Raw genomic sequence first — 16,292 nt, 5'->3', positions numbered from 1 at the left:
GTGTTGAAAGCCGACATTTTGATCTCACTCCACCCGTAATAGACACAATTCTGTTAAGTTCCTTAATTATGGAAGAGAGTGAAGGTATATCGTTGATTACTATTGGTGATAGGTGCCATACTTTACATGGAGGAAGCATTATAAACATGTGTCTTTCAAGGTAGCAATCCACGCTGTCTCTCGCTAATGTCGTTAGCCTGAGCGATGCCAATCTTATATTGAAACATCTCGAGCCCGGCTTGGGCAAGGTTCCCGAATGTCATGGCTACAGCCGCGTCCGTTGCAGCTTGTGGTCCTCCCAAGTTGATCACGACAGAATAATTCGTTCGTGCAACGTAGGACGCCAAGTTGGACAGCTCGCCTACGAAGGCTGCTACCTGGTCCACACTCCCTTTAGCTACGACGAGCTCGCTGAAGTGCTCCAGAGTGATTAGAAAGGCTGGGATAACGAGTATGCTATCGATGTTGGCTGCTAGAGGGCGAGAATTTGCGACATGTAGACAGTGGCCTGTCCGAAAGAGGTGATGCTGAGCGGTATCACTAAAGACCGCTATGTTACTCAATGTCATGATTGTGATGGTTTTCGACCAGAAGTCCCAGAACTCGCTTTTGATGGGGTCTTTAGGAGCAAAAGAATCGGCCATGTACAAGGCGCCGGCGCTGACCACTGCCGTTCCCGTCAGCATATTGCTGAGTGGGTTCCCTTCTGGGAGTGCGGCCTCGATGGGGCTGATATATGCAGTTATAAAGCTCATGCCGCAGGCGATGAAATGGCCGAGAGAGTACATCATCTGATCGCGCGCAGTGACTGGCTTGGCGGACCCGGGGGTTGTTGGCTCCGTGCTGGCTACGCTTACAGAGTCGGAGGAGGAGATCGAAGTCACCGAGGCCTTGCTGTCGTGCACGCTGGCTTGTTGCTGGTAGGCTGTGGGTGTTTCGGGAGAACTTAAGGCGGCTGTGGTCACGATGTCGGAATTCATTGCCATGGGCTCCAAAGCTAGCGATGTTGATGTATGAGGTACCATGCGGGCCTGCGGGGTCTTTGAGATACCAGCAGAAGCGCCCGTATAAAGGGCGACATCATCCGCGGTGAAGGGGGCCGTCTGGGAAGCCAGCTTGTATATCACCGTGAAGGACATGGCGGGGATCCAGCATACGAGATCAAAATAGGATATTTCCGGTATGCCGATATCGTTCAGAAGATCTGAGATGACAGGAACGTGGATTTTGACATCTAAGAGGGCAAACGCGTCCCCGGCAAGATCGATCAAGACATTGAGCAAGGCATCGACCACCACCTTGACGCTGGAAAGCACACCCACTGCGATGATCCCGAGTAGATCTTTCAGGATCTCTTCGACGGTCATTGAGGAGAAGCGCTTGGCCAGATTCTTCAGTTGAGAGACAACCGCTGATATGTTTGCTTCCTCCTTGTCCAGCGCATCCAAGAGGTCGTTGATGACACCTGATGCTACTTCTTTCTTCGCTGGCGGCGCCTCTACGACGGTCATATTGGCGCTGTGGTTCTTGAAATGGGTCATCATGGCCTGAGAACCCGATGTATGGCCCTTGGTAGGATTCGTGGCGCTTGCGGCCGCTGGCTGTGAGGCTTTGCTTCCGAGTGAAGAACCCCAGTCCTTTATGCCAGCCCACTTCTCGATACTCTTCTCAGCGTGTGTAATCTGAACGTCAAACTCTGTCTTTGCAGTGCGGAGATAGTCAACTTGATTGTTCAACCACTGCTTCGTCATGTTGCAGAGGATGTCCTTGGTTCGCTCGATATCATCCCAGTCATAGAGGAACTCGACAAAGGACATGAGCTTCTTGATACCGGTCTTGATGGCGTTGAAGATCCACTCCGCCGCCCCGACAATGGCTTCGACCGAGGTCAATGCAGCGCGGTAGACTTTGCCGGAGATGGTGGCTACGAAGTGCCATGCTTCAGTAGCATCGTCCTTGATGATGTCGATGACACGATCCACGTCGGATTTGAGCCAGCGGAAGAGGTCGCCGGCCGCGATGGCTACATCATATGCCTGGCTGTCGACCGAGGACGAGGACGTGTAAAGCATGTGTGGAATCACGCTCATACAAGATCTTGGGGTGACTGTGGGCTTGACGAGTCCATACGTTATGCCGAGTTTGCTAAGGCTTTTCGCGACGTTGGCCATATTATTCGATGATACAGTCTCCTCTACGAGAGTAGTCCACGTAGGCGTGCCCCTAATGCCGCCAGAGACCGTGTTGGTTAGTACTTTGGCGTCCCGGAGGGCTCCTTCGCTACTGAGAGCTGCTACCGTCTGGAACGACTTCTCCATCGGATTGATGGTAATCTCGGCCTCTCCATTGTTGCGAGTTACCTTCATGAGAGTGCCGTTGATGCTGTCTTGCAGTGCCTCAACAACTGTCAAGCTCCCGGTCGCATCCGTAACCACCGTGACAGGTGCCGGCCCAAGAACGTAGTAGATCCCGTTCATGTACACGGGTGTGCGAGAGCTGGTAGAAATCGACAAATTGACGCCAGTGGCCGGAAGTTCGTGTTCATCCAGAACTTGGATCGTAGTCGTGTACGACTTGAACTGAAGCGGCTTGGTCTTAGTCCCCGTGGCCTCGAGCTTGATCTCATCCACGACCCATAACTTTGCGTCCGTGCCGGTGGCCTGCGTCAATCTCTCAAGCTTGCCGGAACCTGATGTGAAGATTGCATTGCCGCCGTCGCTGCGATTGAGGTACGGCGTCATCTGCTCGACGCCGAACACGATTGGCACAGGGACACTCCAGGCCTTCTGGTTGTTGAGCTGGCTGGATGGGCAGGAGAGGTAGTACACATCGTTGCTGGCATTCTTGCCCCAGATCGTCGTCACACCTCTATGCGTCATGGCTGCAAGCTCTGTGGTGCCCGAAAGTACGTTGCTCTCAAGCAATTGTGTGGCCACTGACCCGTCAGTCTGGCATTCAGCTGGGAAATAGAAGAGAGTCGAGTTGCTGACGGCGAACAAGTCCGTCGTTCCGTCTGGAGACGCGAGGGAACCGGATCTGCGAGCGGCGGCGATGGCAGATGCCTGCGTCTCTGTCGGCAACTCGAGGCGACACGGCAACGGAGGTCCGTCACCGAAGGCGTTTTCAATAGGCACGTAGACAAGCTGGGCCGAGTCGTCGGCGGTTCCCAGGGTGTACACCCCGTCAACAAACCCGTAGGCCACTCTGCCCACGCAACTCTGATAGTAGCCCTTCTGAATGTCGACCGGAAGACCATGCAAGGTCCAGGATCTACCGGACGTCTTATGGGGGTTGATGTAGTAGCGAGCAATGTCCTTGTCTGCCTTGTTTGACGAGCGGTCGACGTCGACAATGATGTGCTGCCGGCTTCCCTGAGGCTCAGCGAACATGACACGGACAATGTTGATAGACTCTGACCCAGCATGGCCTTCTGCATCAAAGTCGATTGTAGACCACTGAGGCTTCGCCGTCCAGGATGTGTCGGAACTGGAGTTGCAGAGAGAGAGCAAGAGCTTGTCCGAACCCCCCTCGGACACCACCAGAGCCATCCCAATGGTGCCGTCTGTGACACTCTGTCCCACATCAAAAGTGCGTACTGATGCGGAAGCAGACGAGAGGGGCGAGAGAGGCATGCGGACCCAGCCGGTCTTGGTGGTGCGGCTCTGCTCCATGATCACATTGAAGACGTTGTCCGTGCTCAGCGAGAAGAGTAGGGAGTGGCCGTCGTCAGTTTGGAGAGCTTCGAACTTTGCTGTAGGAGCCACGATCTCTCCCTGAATGTAGTTCTGAATGAGATCGGTCGTATAGGCCATGGAGTATGCCGGCGGACCGGTGGCTTCAGGAAGCTTCGGTGCGGTTCTCGTCGGAAGATTGTCCGACGAAGGGTCGGTAACTGGGGCATCTGCCCGAGGCGGCGGCTGGAAAGGCTTGGCTGGCGCCGTGTAGGTGATGTCGCAGATCAAGTCTTGGTGGTTGGAGAATCTGGCTGATGTGTACGTGAATACCTTGCCCCCAGGGAACACTAAATTGTTAGTCGGAGGAAATTGGATACTCCCCAGGTCCAGGTTGGCCATCTGTGTAACCTCGGCCTTGATGTCCTTCAAATGGTCGGTGATTCCTGCGTACAAGTTTCCCCAATAATTTGGTTCGGCGGATTGGGAATTGTCTTGTTTCTGAATCTTATTCTTGTCACGTTCGATACTCAGCTGGCCAGTCTGGTCCACAGACAAGTCGTAGGTGTCGGTGATGGTGACGTCGTATGCATTCAGTGGTGACTGTGTGATACCTTCACACATCAATGAGACAACGACCCACAATCGTTGGCTGATGGTGATGATACTCCCATTGACCTTTACCTCACAATAGTAGTGAGGGACGACTTCGATGCTGTCATAAAATCGACCCCACATCTCTGAGTTCTCGCATTTCACATCGGGATAGCCCTCCGCCGACCAAGTAATGTCAATTATCCATTCGCCGTTATCAGGGGTTCGCACATCTCTGGTTTGTGGCCATTGACCAGGAGAAAACTGTATCATTTGTTTCCAGTTGCCCAGGTAATCGTCATAATCGATGTGAACTTTAGAGGTGAGGCAAGACTTCCGGGCAGACGGCAGGATGATGTTCATCAACTGCTCGGCGAATACACTCCGCTTGATGGCAATGACACCACTTTGGCTCTTCACCTCCCCGGGCTGGACCCAGTTCCAGTGCCAGTGGGGATCCGAGACTGCCGGAGCACTGTGGCAGTTCGTCATGCAGAAATGGTCGAGGGTCGCTGCGGCGGCCTGTTCGGGAGTCGGATTGTTGACGACGCAAGCCTTGGAGTCCTTGTACCGGCTGATGCCCACTTCAACCGAAGTCACCTGGAGTGTGGAAGGATCTGGATGGTCTTTAGCAACGGCGGCAACTGCAAGAATCGGTTGTCCGTAGCTCTTGGCTGCTTTGCTGTAGAGGTCGACGAAGTTCTTCTGCAGGATTTCTAGGACGGGGGAACCGGCAGGAATCCCCACAAAATTTGGTGTGCTTTGATCGGCAGCGGTATCCAGATCCATAAGAGTTTGTTGAAGGCTGTAAGACTTGCTGGGAGGAAGATGGCTGAATTGAGACTTGAGGTTTCCCTTAAGCTCTGAGCGGTGATTAAAGTAGGGTGTCTCGAGGCCCCAGTCAAGGTCCTTATTGAGGATGTTGACGTCCGTCTCGATATACCACGGCGATCCAGAGGGCTGGTTCCAGACGTTCCAACGTCCGTTTGCAGATGGTCCTTCGCTAGTCGTATTCTGAATAACCTGGAACTCGGAGCAAAATATTCGGAAGAGAGACTTGCCGTCACTCTTGCCGAGCTCCAGGATTGGAGGAAGCTCCTTGGGCATTACGCCTGGGGGCACACCAATGCGAATCTTCACGCCAACGACGAAGTTGTTTCGAGTGAGCTCTTCAATTCGAGGGTCATTCGGCGATGCACCATCCAGGATCTCAAACGGGTTGACCCCGTCTGTCCTCTTCAACAGTTCATCGAGACTGATCTGGGTTGTGGCGTTTCCGTTATTCGAGTCCTGTGGCGGCTATGTAAGCAGTTGGTCGATAATATTGATCTCCCACCTGGCATTTTGCCATAGTTTTTCATCTGGGAATACTTACTGAGATATAGCAAATATAGTTAATTGGCTGGTAACTTTCCCAAAGATATTCCAACAAGCCAGAGTTAATGCTGGCTTGGGTTGTGCTGACCACGAAATCATATCCGTATTTGAGGTCTGTAAGGTTGGAGTTGCTGGCGTCCATTGCTAATAGCTTGAATAAGCGAATATGGTACTACAAAATATTTGATCTGATTGAGAGATGGCATAGAAGTCTTTCTTATTATTTGCTCACGACATGCATGGAAAATCGTCTTCTTATACGCCATCAAAATCACCTTACTTATGTGGCACTGTCTTTCACGAACACCCGTCAAGCTCTCATGCCCTGCTTATCACCATGTATGCGGTCGCCACCACTTAGATACCAGATTCTCTGCCCATAACTCGGCTGGAAGCAGCCTCTTGCACCGATTTGGCTTGGATACTCGCTCATCCCTACTAGCGAGTTCAGCTGTATTAGCCACAAACTTAAATCAAGTTCATACCTCGCCACCGACGGCTTGCCTACGACTCCAAGATCGCAAATTCAGTGTCAATATTTAAAAGTTTATCGGGTGAAAACCCTTCTTCTTCTGAGCGACTAGCTGGTATGTTGTAGTTTTCGCTTCAACACCACTGGACCTTTCAAAAACCACTTGAATCATCACCAATTTGTGGCTATTGTGTCTTCGTCCGATGAGTCACGACCTGCAACAAAAGCCACGGTGGCAGGTGAATCTATGCAAGTCTTTACCTTTTCTCAACTAAATGCAGGTACCTAAACTCACACTGAGAATCGTGATGCGATTCACTTCACATGATGGGACGCCCGTTTTGCCACAGCAGATTCCCATGGCGGCTTTTCCCATACCACAAGCACATTTTAGACACTTTGAGGCGTCAGACGATCTGAGGCTAGCCGCCAAAGCCTAGGGCATAGGTATGCACGTATGCTAAGGTTATCTTGGAGCTGAAGGGATTGCCAAGACCGATCATTCATTAGGGCAGCCATGTCTCGTAGGTGGCAGAATTTCAAGACAGCATGGCGTTCTTGCCCATGTCCCCAGCTGCACAACCCCGCTGCAAATGACATGCGGTGAGGCCTTCTCGGTCGCCGCCACATATCCGTAGTGTACTTTAGACAGCTTGTCATCATTGTCGGATCTGCGTATTTCTGAGACAGAAGGAGATCTCAATAACGCACGCATACCATCAAGAGGAGGCGAGAGAAATGAGCCGGCCCCATTCCCAGACATGGAATAGAAAGTTACTTCATGTTCCACAGAACCCAGAACGACGGGAAACATTGCTGCCTCGCGGAACCAGCCGTGAAACGAATCTATCACCCCGCAATGGCGGCTGTTCTAGACGTAATCTACAACTCAAATGTGGAGACTTTGGCTAAGGATTTGGGAGGGCCTTGCGCCACTGATCGACAAGTGCGCCTCGAGAAATCCTCAGCGCCCGTCCGGGCGACTAAAATGTCTCACCAGCGTTTAGCAGCTGCTCGACAAGTTCAAATTCCTTTCAATTTGCAAAAACAAGGGCAGAGAATTGAATTCATCTCTATTAGCTTTGTCGTCCCTAGCCAACGTTCTAAAGTTCTCAATGCCGAAGACATATTCCTGTACGCATCCGCTTGGTGTCATCGTGCATTGATCCCTAAGAGAGCCATGAGAGAGCCGCCTCAATTTATTGATAAAACCATGCAGTTCCGATATCGATGAAACATCCACTACCTTATATCAGCTCAATCCGTTGAGTCTCGCATCAATTTTGATTGTAATGTGACTGCAACGAACACATCCTCCGTGCCAACAACTCATTTTACCTTGATAGATTGTAAAGAGCCAGCTACCTCCGGTTTCAGGCCTGAAAACTATTTGTCGGCGGACTTCACACTGATAAATATGGCACAAGAGACACAGAGGCTGTGCTATTGACGCAGTAGTATCACTTACCTGGTAAAGCCATATTTAATTAACTTTACTTCCGGCCCCAAACCAGATATCTGTCTCAAGCGAGCAGAAACAGATCCTTGCCAACTGAAAGTCAAAGCGCTTCCAAGTGCCAAAGTTCCACTATTGACGATAAGGACAGGACCAAGCCGGCTGCCGGATGAACTCGAGATCGAAAAATGTGTTCAAAGCCGCTTGTTGGAAAGTTGTCCAGTTGAAAAAAATGATTATCCCATCGGTCGACCTATCTGTCAATACCTTATCAATAGTTTCCGGATTTTTTTGGAAGAAGGTAGGTATACGATATAGGGAAGAAGCTCACAGAGGCCAACTGCTGTTAGGGTCTAGAAGATGCATTGCTGAAATCTGCCTCTTCCCTCAAGTGGACTCTCAGCGCTCTATAAATACCTGAGCTGCTCCTTTGTTGCCTAGTCCTCCTCCTGCTGCCCCTTATGCTATCTCCTATCTAGGCAGAGCCTGACACTATCTGTACACGTGATTCTAGTCGATTTCAATCATTGCAGATTAATATCGAAACATTGCGATTCTCTCGCTTAATTTGGTCGGAAGTCCCGTCCCGTTGCCTCGTTGAATACCAATGCGCTGACTGGGAGTGCAAAAGCAAAGAATCCATAAAATTACTCAGCGAAGACGTTCTTTATGGTCTGATCCCTAGGCAACTTGGTTCTCGTACCTGAATGATCCTGGAACTTGTTGAATGCCAGGGCGGTTTCAGACTCCACGCAGCTGACGGCGCCCGTCATTCAACCCTTCTCTTTGATGCTGACACGAGTCATCGCCAAGATGGAGATAGTGGGTCTGCCTTTCTGTGATCCGTTCCCGAAGCCGAGCTGGATTAGCGGCTTCACTTAATAGCGGCTCGGTTTTAAAGTCAGCAGGTTGCTCGCAAAGCCCTACAGATTTAAAGTTCAGAGTGGAACAACAGAGTCATACAGCATGCCATGACCCGTTCATCCCGTCGGGTTTTCAATCAATTTGATACCATCCTTTCCTCATCTGAAGTTTATCGAGAGCTGCGGAAAATTCGCTGAACTCAATCCAATTACATAAGTAAGCTTAATCGCAGCTCATTCGTCTCAAAAAAAAGCAAAATCATCATCATCAACAATACCATACACCGAGCCTATCAATTTCACTTCCAACCAGTCAACATGAAGTTCATTCTCCTCCTCGCTTCCGCCGGAGCCGCCATGGCTTTTGTCGAGTGCCGTACACCTTCAAATGCTGAGGTCAGTCCCGATCTGAGACTTGCTGATTGTAAAATTCCCATAGCTGACTTTTGTAGCTTTTCAAAAACTGCAAGACTCAAGAACAGCGGGATGGCTGCAAGGGCCAGTGCATTAAGCATGTAGGTTACTCATTAGGACTTATACTCATAACTCGAACTAAACATCTTCATAGTGCTCGGACACAACCGCAAACTTGGCTGTCTGCATTGAGTAAGTTTACCTCCACGGACTCATCGATGCTATTGTTGTTCTAACGAGTGCAACAGCAAGGCGAACAACGACTTTGACTGCGTCTGCGGAACCCAGGCTGGCAGAGGTCCTGGATTCAACTGAGCTTATGACTTTGTCTCTGAATTTTCTTTTTAATGTAGATAGAGCATGGCGTGCCTTGCATTTGACTAAAAGACCAAAACGTTTCACTCAAGAGCTATCTCGATTCGCCACAACTATGGTCGATCGCTTTATCATTGAGACTTAGACAATATCTCCGTAGAAGTTGCATGGTCCCGAGTTCGATTCGATAACACCAGCTCCATAGCTCAACCCCCTTAACATCCTCTGTTCTGAGACTCTACACTGTATCCTTGCTTTAAGGTCGTCGAATGCGATGAATAGGACTGCCCTATAGCTGAGGTTTCGAGAAGTTCGAGGCTGCTTTTTTGCCCCGGCTGCGGGAATCCTGTTATTTCTCCGCTGACCGGATGCAGTAACCCCCGATTCACTCCTTACAGCCGGTGGAGGTCCCTAGAGCCTCCAAGCTTCTTATGGGCCATCGCACTTACTAAAAGTCTATTGAGCGGGAATTCGAACTTCACCTACAAGCAGCGAAAGATCATTTTAACACGGTTTACCAAAGTCAACCTCGGCTTGTTTCGTAAGTTAAATCAGCATGCTCGCCATTGGAGCTTGAACCTACACAAACGTGTCACAATCTTTCCTGTCAGAGACCTCGCATGGAGATATCGCTTGCTGTTGATACTGAAATACACACGCTACCGAACGACTTAACTCCTGTCTCCATGCCAGCCCCAACTCGCAAAAGTCGCGCGTCTGAAAATATTTACAGTAGAAATGAAGAAAATCAGGCAAGGAACTAGGCCTTGAACTTCTTCAAGTTACGTCCACCATCAGCCAGCGCCGTCATGTTGGTGTTGCCAACCTTGATGTACTCCTTCTCCTTGGGAATCGCAGCAATCACTTCGTCAGAGAGGCCAAGGGTATCCTTGACGACCTGCTTCGGGGTAAGGGCCAGCCATTGTGCAACGCTGATGTCCGAGAACTTGGGCGCTTGAAGGACCTCAAGGAAGATGACGTCCTCGGTACCAGTGTTCTCGATGTAATGACTGTCACCAACCTTCACGTAACCAACATCGCCGGCGGTGAAGTCAAAGGTACGCGAGGCCTCAGGGGCTTCAAAGATGGTGATGCGGCCGGAGCCCTGCAAAAAGTAGTTCCACTCGTCGCTTGTGGTGTGCCAGTGGATCTCGCGCATGGCGCCGGGCTGGACGACGACCAGGGCAGCCGAGAAGTTCTCCGCAATGGGGAACGTTTGCGGGTCGAGGATCTTGACGGAACCGCCGGGGACTTGGAAAGGCTTCTGCTGCGACCAATGATAGGTGTATGATTCAGCACCAGTCAGCGATCCTGCCGATGAGGTCTGATTCTGCTTCTCAATGTCTTTCGGCGCAGGTGTACCATTGAAGATCTGGAAATGAGTAAGCCAATGCACCGACGTGCCAATTCATCTTTTGACTTACATAAAGCTGATCCTTGGGGATCTTGTCAAATGCAGAAACATCCGTCTTAAGATTCTTGGAAAGAACGGACAATGGGTTTCTCAAGAATAGCTCAGAAGCGAGAAATGTGTTCTCTTCGCTGAAGCTTCCCTGGTCGAAGACGAGGAGGAACTCTGTGCCTTGGTCGAACGCCTGAATGCTGTGAGGGACACCCTTCGGGAAGAACCATACATCGCCTATGTAGCTTGGTAAGCTTTATAAGAAAGATAAATCAGGTCGAGCTAGACATACCCTCGCACACATCGTCGACGAAGCTCTTTCCATCCTCATTCATCGCTGCGATGCGACAGCATCCCTTGAGCATGAGCGCCCACTCCGCCGAGGTGTGCCAGTGAAGCTCGCGGTAAGCGTTAGGCTGCAACTTCATATCGACACCCGCCATCGCAGAAGCGACAGGTAGGACTTTAGTGTTCTGCTGTCGCGCCCAGCCGGCGCCCTCTTGGCTGCCGAGACGGTTGTGCGAAAGGCCCAACGGCCACATGGCGTTCTCGACATCGCCCTTGTCGGTGCCGGGCGGGGCGAAAAGATCGGGGTTAAGCTTCTCATAGTCGTAGGTTCCTGCGGGAATTATGTGTTAGCGCATCTCTTCCCTGCAATGATCTATCTCCCTTCAACGCCTCCCCGCTAGGGATGCAACGTACTTGGGCCCGGGTCCGGAGATCCTAGTCCGCCGCGGATCGGTTGCGGGACGTCGACACCATCAAAGTTCAGGTACAGGCCGAGCTTTCCGTCTGCTTCCTGGCCGGGCACGAGTGTAACGTCGTCGACATTGGCGGAGCCGCCAGTTTCGGGGTCAGGTCGCGCTGCGTTGCCTCCGAGAAGGCTAGAATCTCCTCTGAGACTTCCCGTAGGTGTAGTTACGGTGGGGATGGGCGGATCGACACCGCCAACGGGGCCTTTGTTCTCGCCATAGTCTCCCATTCTATTCAACTGTTGGCACACTCTCCTAGTAATCGTATGCTCGTGGGAGTACTTACTGTGGTGCCGGAACGGCATGGCTCTGCGGCAGAGCCGCAAGCAAGCTAGCGAGGAGGAAAGCACCGTGGGTATACATCGTGATGGAGAATAAACTGGAAGAAGACGAAGTCGAAAAGATTGCGCTGTAACGAAAGACTGATTATTGAGTGTCTGTTTCCAAGATGATCTGAAAGGTGATGATTCTGAGATGAAGCACAATCCCTTACAGACCGGATTGAAGGGCCTTCTTATACCTCGCATTCGCCATAAGACGAACTTAGAACCTGCCTCCAAAGTCACCCAAAGCACACAAACGACATATGATGGCTCCCGAGCTAGCTATGCCGTGCCTTGACCATCTGCCAGTCTACCCCCCCTCACCCAATCCATGCCATCTACTATCACAAGGCGGAGAGGAATTCGGCGGGACCGATTAAGCTCCCAGCCTTGGCGTCCGGACCGCGATATGTGGATGACATGGGGCCAGCCGCGTGGAGCACGAGCAGTACAGTAGAAGCCGGGGGCGATAGTAGTCTAGATGACGCGTTTTCGCTCTTTTGGGTCTATCGCGAACCGTGAGACGGTTAGCACGGGAAAGGCAAAGACCCACGCACGGTTGTACGGCACCGGTGTGGACGAATATATTGATCTGATCAACGACTAGCCACATGCTACCTTGAGATTACTCACAACCTCCGAAAAAGCACACAGCGCTCACCACGTTGTCTCACTTAAAGCGCTTACAGCCCCCGGAGGCTTCGGGAAGTCCATCGCGCCTCAATCAACTCAGCTGGCCTTACTAGGATCAAAGTTGTTTTGCAAAGTGCAAATGTTCAGCAAAAGGTTAAAAATAAGGCTTGGTAGTGTCGACGCCCTCCCGTGCGCCTCCAGCGAGGATCATCGAATCTGATAGCGGGAATTCGGTAGCGCCCCACGTTGCGTTTCCCCCCTAATGCCGAACACGGCAGTTGATTGTCTGCCTACGTGGTGAAGTCACCGCTCTTAGAAATGGTCCGTTCGCGATTCGTCTGAACCGCGGAACCCTCTTGACGTGTGTTCTTTGTGGGTTAATTACCTTAGATTATTCATGCAGAAGAAACGTACTTACCTGGGATGATTCAGGGTGTGACGAACACCTCGGTGAAAAGAAAAAAAGCCCCGATGTCTCGCAGAAAGCTCGGGATTGTCCGCTTACACCAGACTTATTCAAGATTCAAAAGTTCTAGCTCCCTGATCACTCGGCTGCTAGCGTCCTGCCACCGGCCTCTAACCTCACCCGGGCAGAGGAAAGAAGCTTGTAAGAGTTTAGTGACGCGCCAACCATTTGAATGGCGAAATGTGAGCAATCGAAATTACAAATGCCGCAAACTCCTTGCACGAGTACAAGCATGTGTGCTCAACATGGGATTGGGGTTCTTGTCGCTCGTAGAAGGTCTGGGCTTGCTTGCATGTCCTCTACACCTGTGAGGTGCCTCGATGCTAAATCGGGCCCGGCAGATTTGGATTCCGGGATACCATTTCATCAGAAGTACAAGATTGCATCATTTTCAGAAGAGGGGAAACTTTGGCCTGTCATCTGGCAGGTTTGCTAGATGGCCCAAGTCCAAGGTTCAGAAGATGAGACGAATGCAACGTTGTCTACGCGATGAGCAATGGCAGATACTAAATAAAGCCTCACAATATGACATAAAGGAAGCTGAATACAACCAAAGCTTGTTTTGTACCCAATTGGGACATCACTGCTGGCTGAGCCGTCGGATATCGCTGTGGTTGGATGATTATACGATTTGGGTTGCCGCATGCGATACGGAAATACCGCCACAATGCCATCGTGCATGGATGCCCGTCGTTGGCGCGTGCGGCTTCATCCGATGCAGGTGGCCTTCTTTTCTCCTTCGCTGCCCGCTGCAGATCCGTCTTGGCTCAAAGGAGAGAGCTTGTGTTGCAAGGCTAGCGATCGACCGGGCAATTGGGCTTATGAGTACCCTTGAAGGTAGCCAAGTCCTCTTAAGCATAGCCATAGCCGTCCATCAGCCAATGCAACGCAACTGATCATGGTCTTTAAGAGTGTTTCATCTACAGAAGCCCTCCAAAGAGAAGAGAAAAAACTCTTCTAGGAATTATTAGATCCCACCGGCATTAATCTGCTCCTCCCCCCCGGAGGCTAAAGGAGGGTATCCCAATTGAATTGCAACGTATTCGTACAACGCTGACGCTTTCAACAGGCAGGTCACTCAACCTGGCGACAGAGAATTAGACCTCCTATAGGTAATCCAAGAACATGGTATTATGTCTTCTATGGATGTGAGCTACTGAATCGCGTGCTCTTAGATGAATCATAGAGAGCATGTAGTCTGTTGGGTGATCGAAGTCTGTGATATGACATCAAAAATCTCCGCACCAGCCTTCCCGTTGAGCCAGGCCACCAACAAACTCTGATTGGAGTGGGACGCCTATATAAGGTGATATATCACAGCCACGATGCCTGATGGCCCTGGCACTGGAAAGATTTTGCCATTAATTCGTCGTGATGAGTTTGAATTGCGCTATGTCGCAACCCCTGGACTACCCAGACACAATGAACGGAAATCAAACTTTTCATGACGTGAACATACAATCAGGTGTTAAAGAAGAGCATGATTGCTGGGTATATGATTAATACACTAGTGAAAAAGGTTTGTTGGGCTAATGGCCTAGATATTCCTTGACCTCGTAGTTCTTCTTCGCATAAAAGAACCACAGTGATATGGTGATAATGGCAATGCCCACAAGCACAGCCGAAGCATAATTCATTTGATCTGCAACAGCAGGTAGGTAATAGGGGAAACAGTAGAAGATGAGTGCAATCGCAGACCATGCAAGCATGACTATGTTCGCAGCAAAGCCAAGTTTAGGATACCAGAAGGGGCCGTGTTTGAAATTCGAGCGGCCTTGGGAAAGTGCCAGGACAACCGGGATACTGTAGCTGATGTATTGGAGTAGCAGTCCTGTAGATATGAGGGAGTTGAAAGCGAGGTCGGATGCGAGGTAAAGGCAGCCGAAGATGGCAGTCCCTGCTGCGGAGAATATCAATGAATAGGTAGGCGTATGCAGCGGGGAGGGCGCAATCTTGCTCAGGTGATGGTGCATGGGGAAACCGGCCTCGCGGCTGATGGTCCACGCGAGCCGAGACTGCCAGGTCTGAATAGACCAGACGGCGCCGATGGTTGTGATCATGACGGGCACCCAGAGACCCACTGAAGCAGCCTTGCTGCCTGTGATGCGGTAGAACAAGGCCAGGGCCGAGTTGTCGTCGGCTCCGTCAATGATGGGAACGTTAATGAGAACCGACGTGACAACGAGGAGTCCGGAGACGAGGCCGACAACGATAGTCCACATCAGTGCCTTTGGGATATCCGTGCTGGGCCGGGGCATCTCCTCTGCCAAGTGAGTTGCGACGTCGAGACACGAGAAGCTCCAGTTGGCGCCGTTCATTCCGATGATGAAGGCGATGCCGTTTTGCCAGCCCGAGATATTTACTGTGGTAGTGAAGAAGTCTTTTGCGGAGGCGTGCTCGTCCGACATGGCGAACAGGGTTATGAAAATGACGACGATGGTGGTGCAGCTGAACAGTAACATGATCTTGGAAATCTTTGGCAGAAGGCTCTCAAAACTCGCACCGAAGACGGTGACGATGTTGAGGAGTTGGAAACCCAGGAAACCCATCCACCGCTTATAGACAAAGCTTGGATCGAGAAGCGTGATGATGGAACAGATGCCGACAGGCACCGAGAGACACGCCGACGAGCCTGTGGCAACGGCAGCAAGCCAGCTGATGACGGCCGTGATGTACGACAAGAACCGGCGAGAACTCGGCGGCGCCAGCCGGTGGACCCAGATATACTGCCCACCTGGGTGCGGCATAGCCGAAGCCAGCTCCGCGAGAGTTGTGGCAGTTGCGAGGCCGACAAAGGCCATGACGAGGAAACCCCAAAAGAAGAGCGGCGAGCCGCCCATGGGCAGAGTGCTGCCGAACACTAGCAGCAGGCCGATAGCCGTGTTTGTGGTTCCGTAACCGATACCGAGGGCGGATAGAGTTGTGAATGGCTTCATGGTTTGCACCGTGACGTCTCCGTGGACGATGGAGCCGTGCTCCGTGGCTTCATTGTCCGCTTTTTCGGGCATGGCGGCGACGGCATTTCGTGTTGTGGCCGCTGAGGCCTTGTCGAGTGAGGAGGATCGCTGATCCATTGTCGTATTGCTGACTCAAGTGTTCGCCAAGGGCGAGGTCCCGTCCAAGATGACTGACTTTGTGAATATATGCGTAGGCAGTGGAGAATAGAGGGAGGGGTCAGACAGAGATTGCCTCCCTCAAGTTTTGGGGGTGGAGTATCGAGGGACCAAGTTAAGTAGACGCAAGTTTCTTGTGCATGTTTGTGTGACCAACTTGATCCAACTAGATGGCAGCACGAGACTCGCGTTGACCGACCAGAGGCAGTTTGATAAGCCGAGATATCATCTCGTCCGCAGAAGACAGCTTGGAGATAACATATCCCGGACTTGTTTCCTGTGGTTGCCGCGCTATCGGCTCGCATTTCGCACGCAGTTGCCCGATCCGGCAAGCCAGAGCGGGCCCCTATCCGCTCCCGGTGCCCCGCATCCCGACCCCCTCATTCGCCGACACCGGCAGAGATTGCGGATGAGCTGCAGCAGCACGATGAGGGTAGTAAT

The 16,292-nt window shown here is 51.4% G+C and overlaps 4 protein-coding genes across 4 annotated transcripts; 1 reads left to right on the top strand and 3 right to left on the bottom strand.

The window, feature by feature from the left end:
- Positions 1-155: 155 nt before the first annotated feature.
- On the bottom strand, positions 156-5,784 carry CABS01_02781 (uncharacterized protein; the record flags this gene model as incomplete). Its single annotated transcript, XM_060536159.1, has 2 exons — positions 156-5,564; positions 5,641-5,784. 2 exons carry the CDS (start codon positions 5,782-5,784, stop codon positions 156-158), a joined length of 5,553 nt encoding a protein of 1,850 aa, XP_060394071.1.
- A 2,967-nt stretch (positions 5,785-8,751) lies between these two features.
- Positions 8,752-9,162, top strand: CABS01_02780 (uncharacterized protein; the record flags this gene model as incomplete). The annotated part of the gene is made up of 4 exons (XM_060536158.1): positions 8,752-8,829; positions 8,886-8,948; positions 9,002-9,039; positions 9,096-9,162. The coding sequence occupies 4 exons, from the start codon at positions 8,752-8,754 to the stop codon at positions 9,160-9,162; spliced, it is 246 nt and encodes an 81-aa protein (XP_060394070.1).
- A 760-nt stretch (positions 9,163-9,922) lies between these two features.
- CABS01_02779 (oxalate decarboxylase family bicupin) lies at positions 9,923-11,679 on the bottom strand (the record flags this gene model as incomplete). The annotated part of the gene is made up of 5 exons (XM_060536157.1): positions 9,923-10,534; positions 10,587-10,801; positions 10,857-11,183; positions 11,267-11,547; positions 11,603-11,679. The coding sequence occupies 5 exons, from the start codon at positions 11,677-11,679 to the stop codon at positions 9,923-9,925; spliced, it is 1,512 nt and encodes a 503-aa protein (XP_060394069.1).
- A 2,588-nt stretch (positions 11,680-14,267) lies between these two features.
- CABS01_02778 (uncharacterized protein) lies at positions 14,268-15,812 on the bottom strand (the record flags this gene model as incomplete). The annotated part of the gene is made up of 1 exon (XM_060536156.1): positions 14,268-15,812. One exon carries the CDS (start codon positions 15,810-15,812, stop codon positions 14,268-14,270), a length of 1,545 nt encoding a protein of 514 aa, XP_060394068.1.
- Positions 15,813-16,292: the final 480 nt, after the last annotated feature.

The sequence above is a fragment of the Colletotrichum abscissum genome (genome assembly GCF_030869225.1).
Source record: "Colletotrichum abscissum strain IMI 504890 chromosome Unknown Scaffold_5.1, whole genome shotgun sequence".
Lineage (NCBI taxonomy): Eukaryota > Fungi > Ascomycota > Sordariomycetes > Glomerellales > Glomerellaceae > Colletotrichum > Colletotrichum abscissum.
This window is presented reverse-complemented; position numbering and strand designations above follow the sequence as displayed.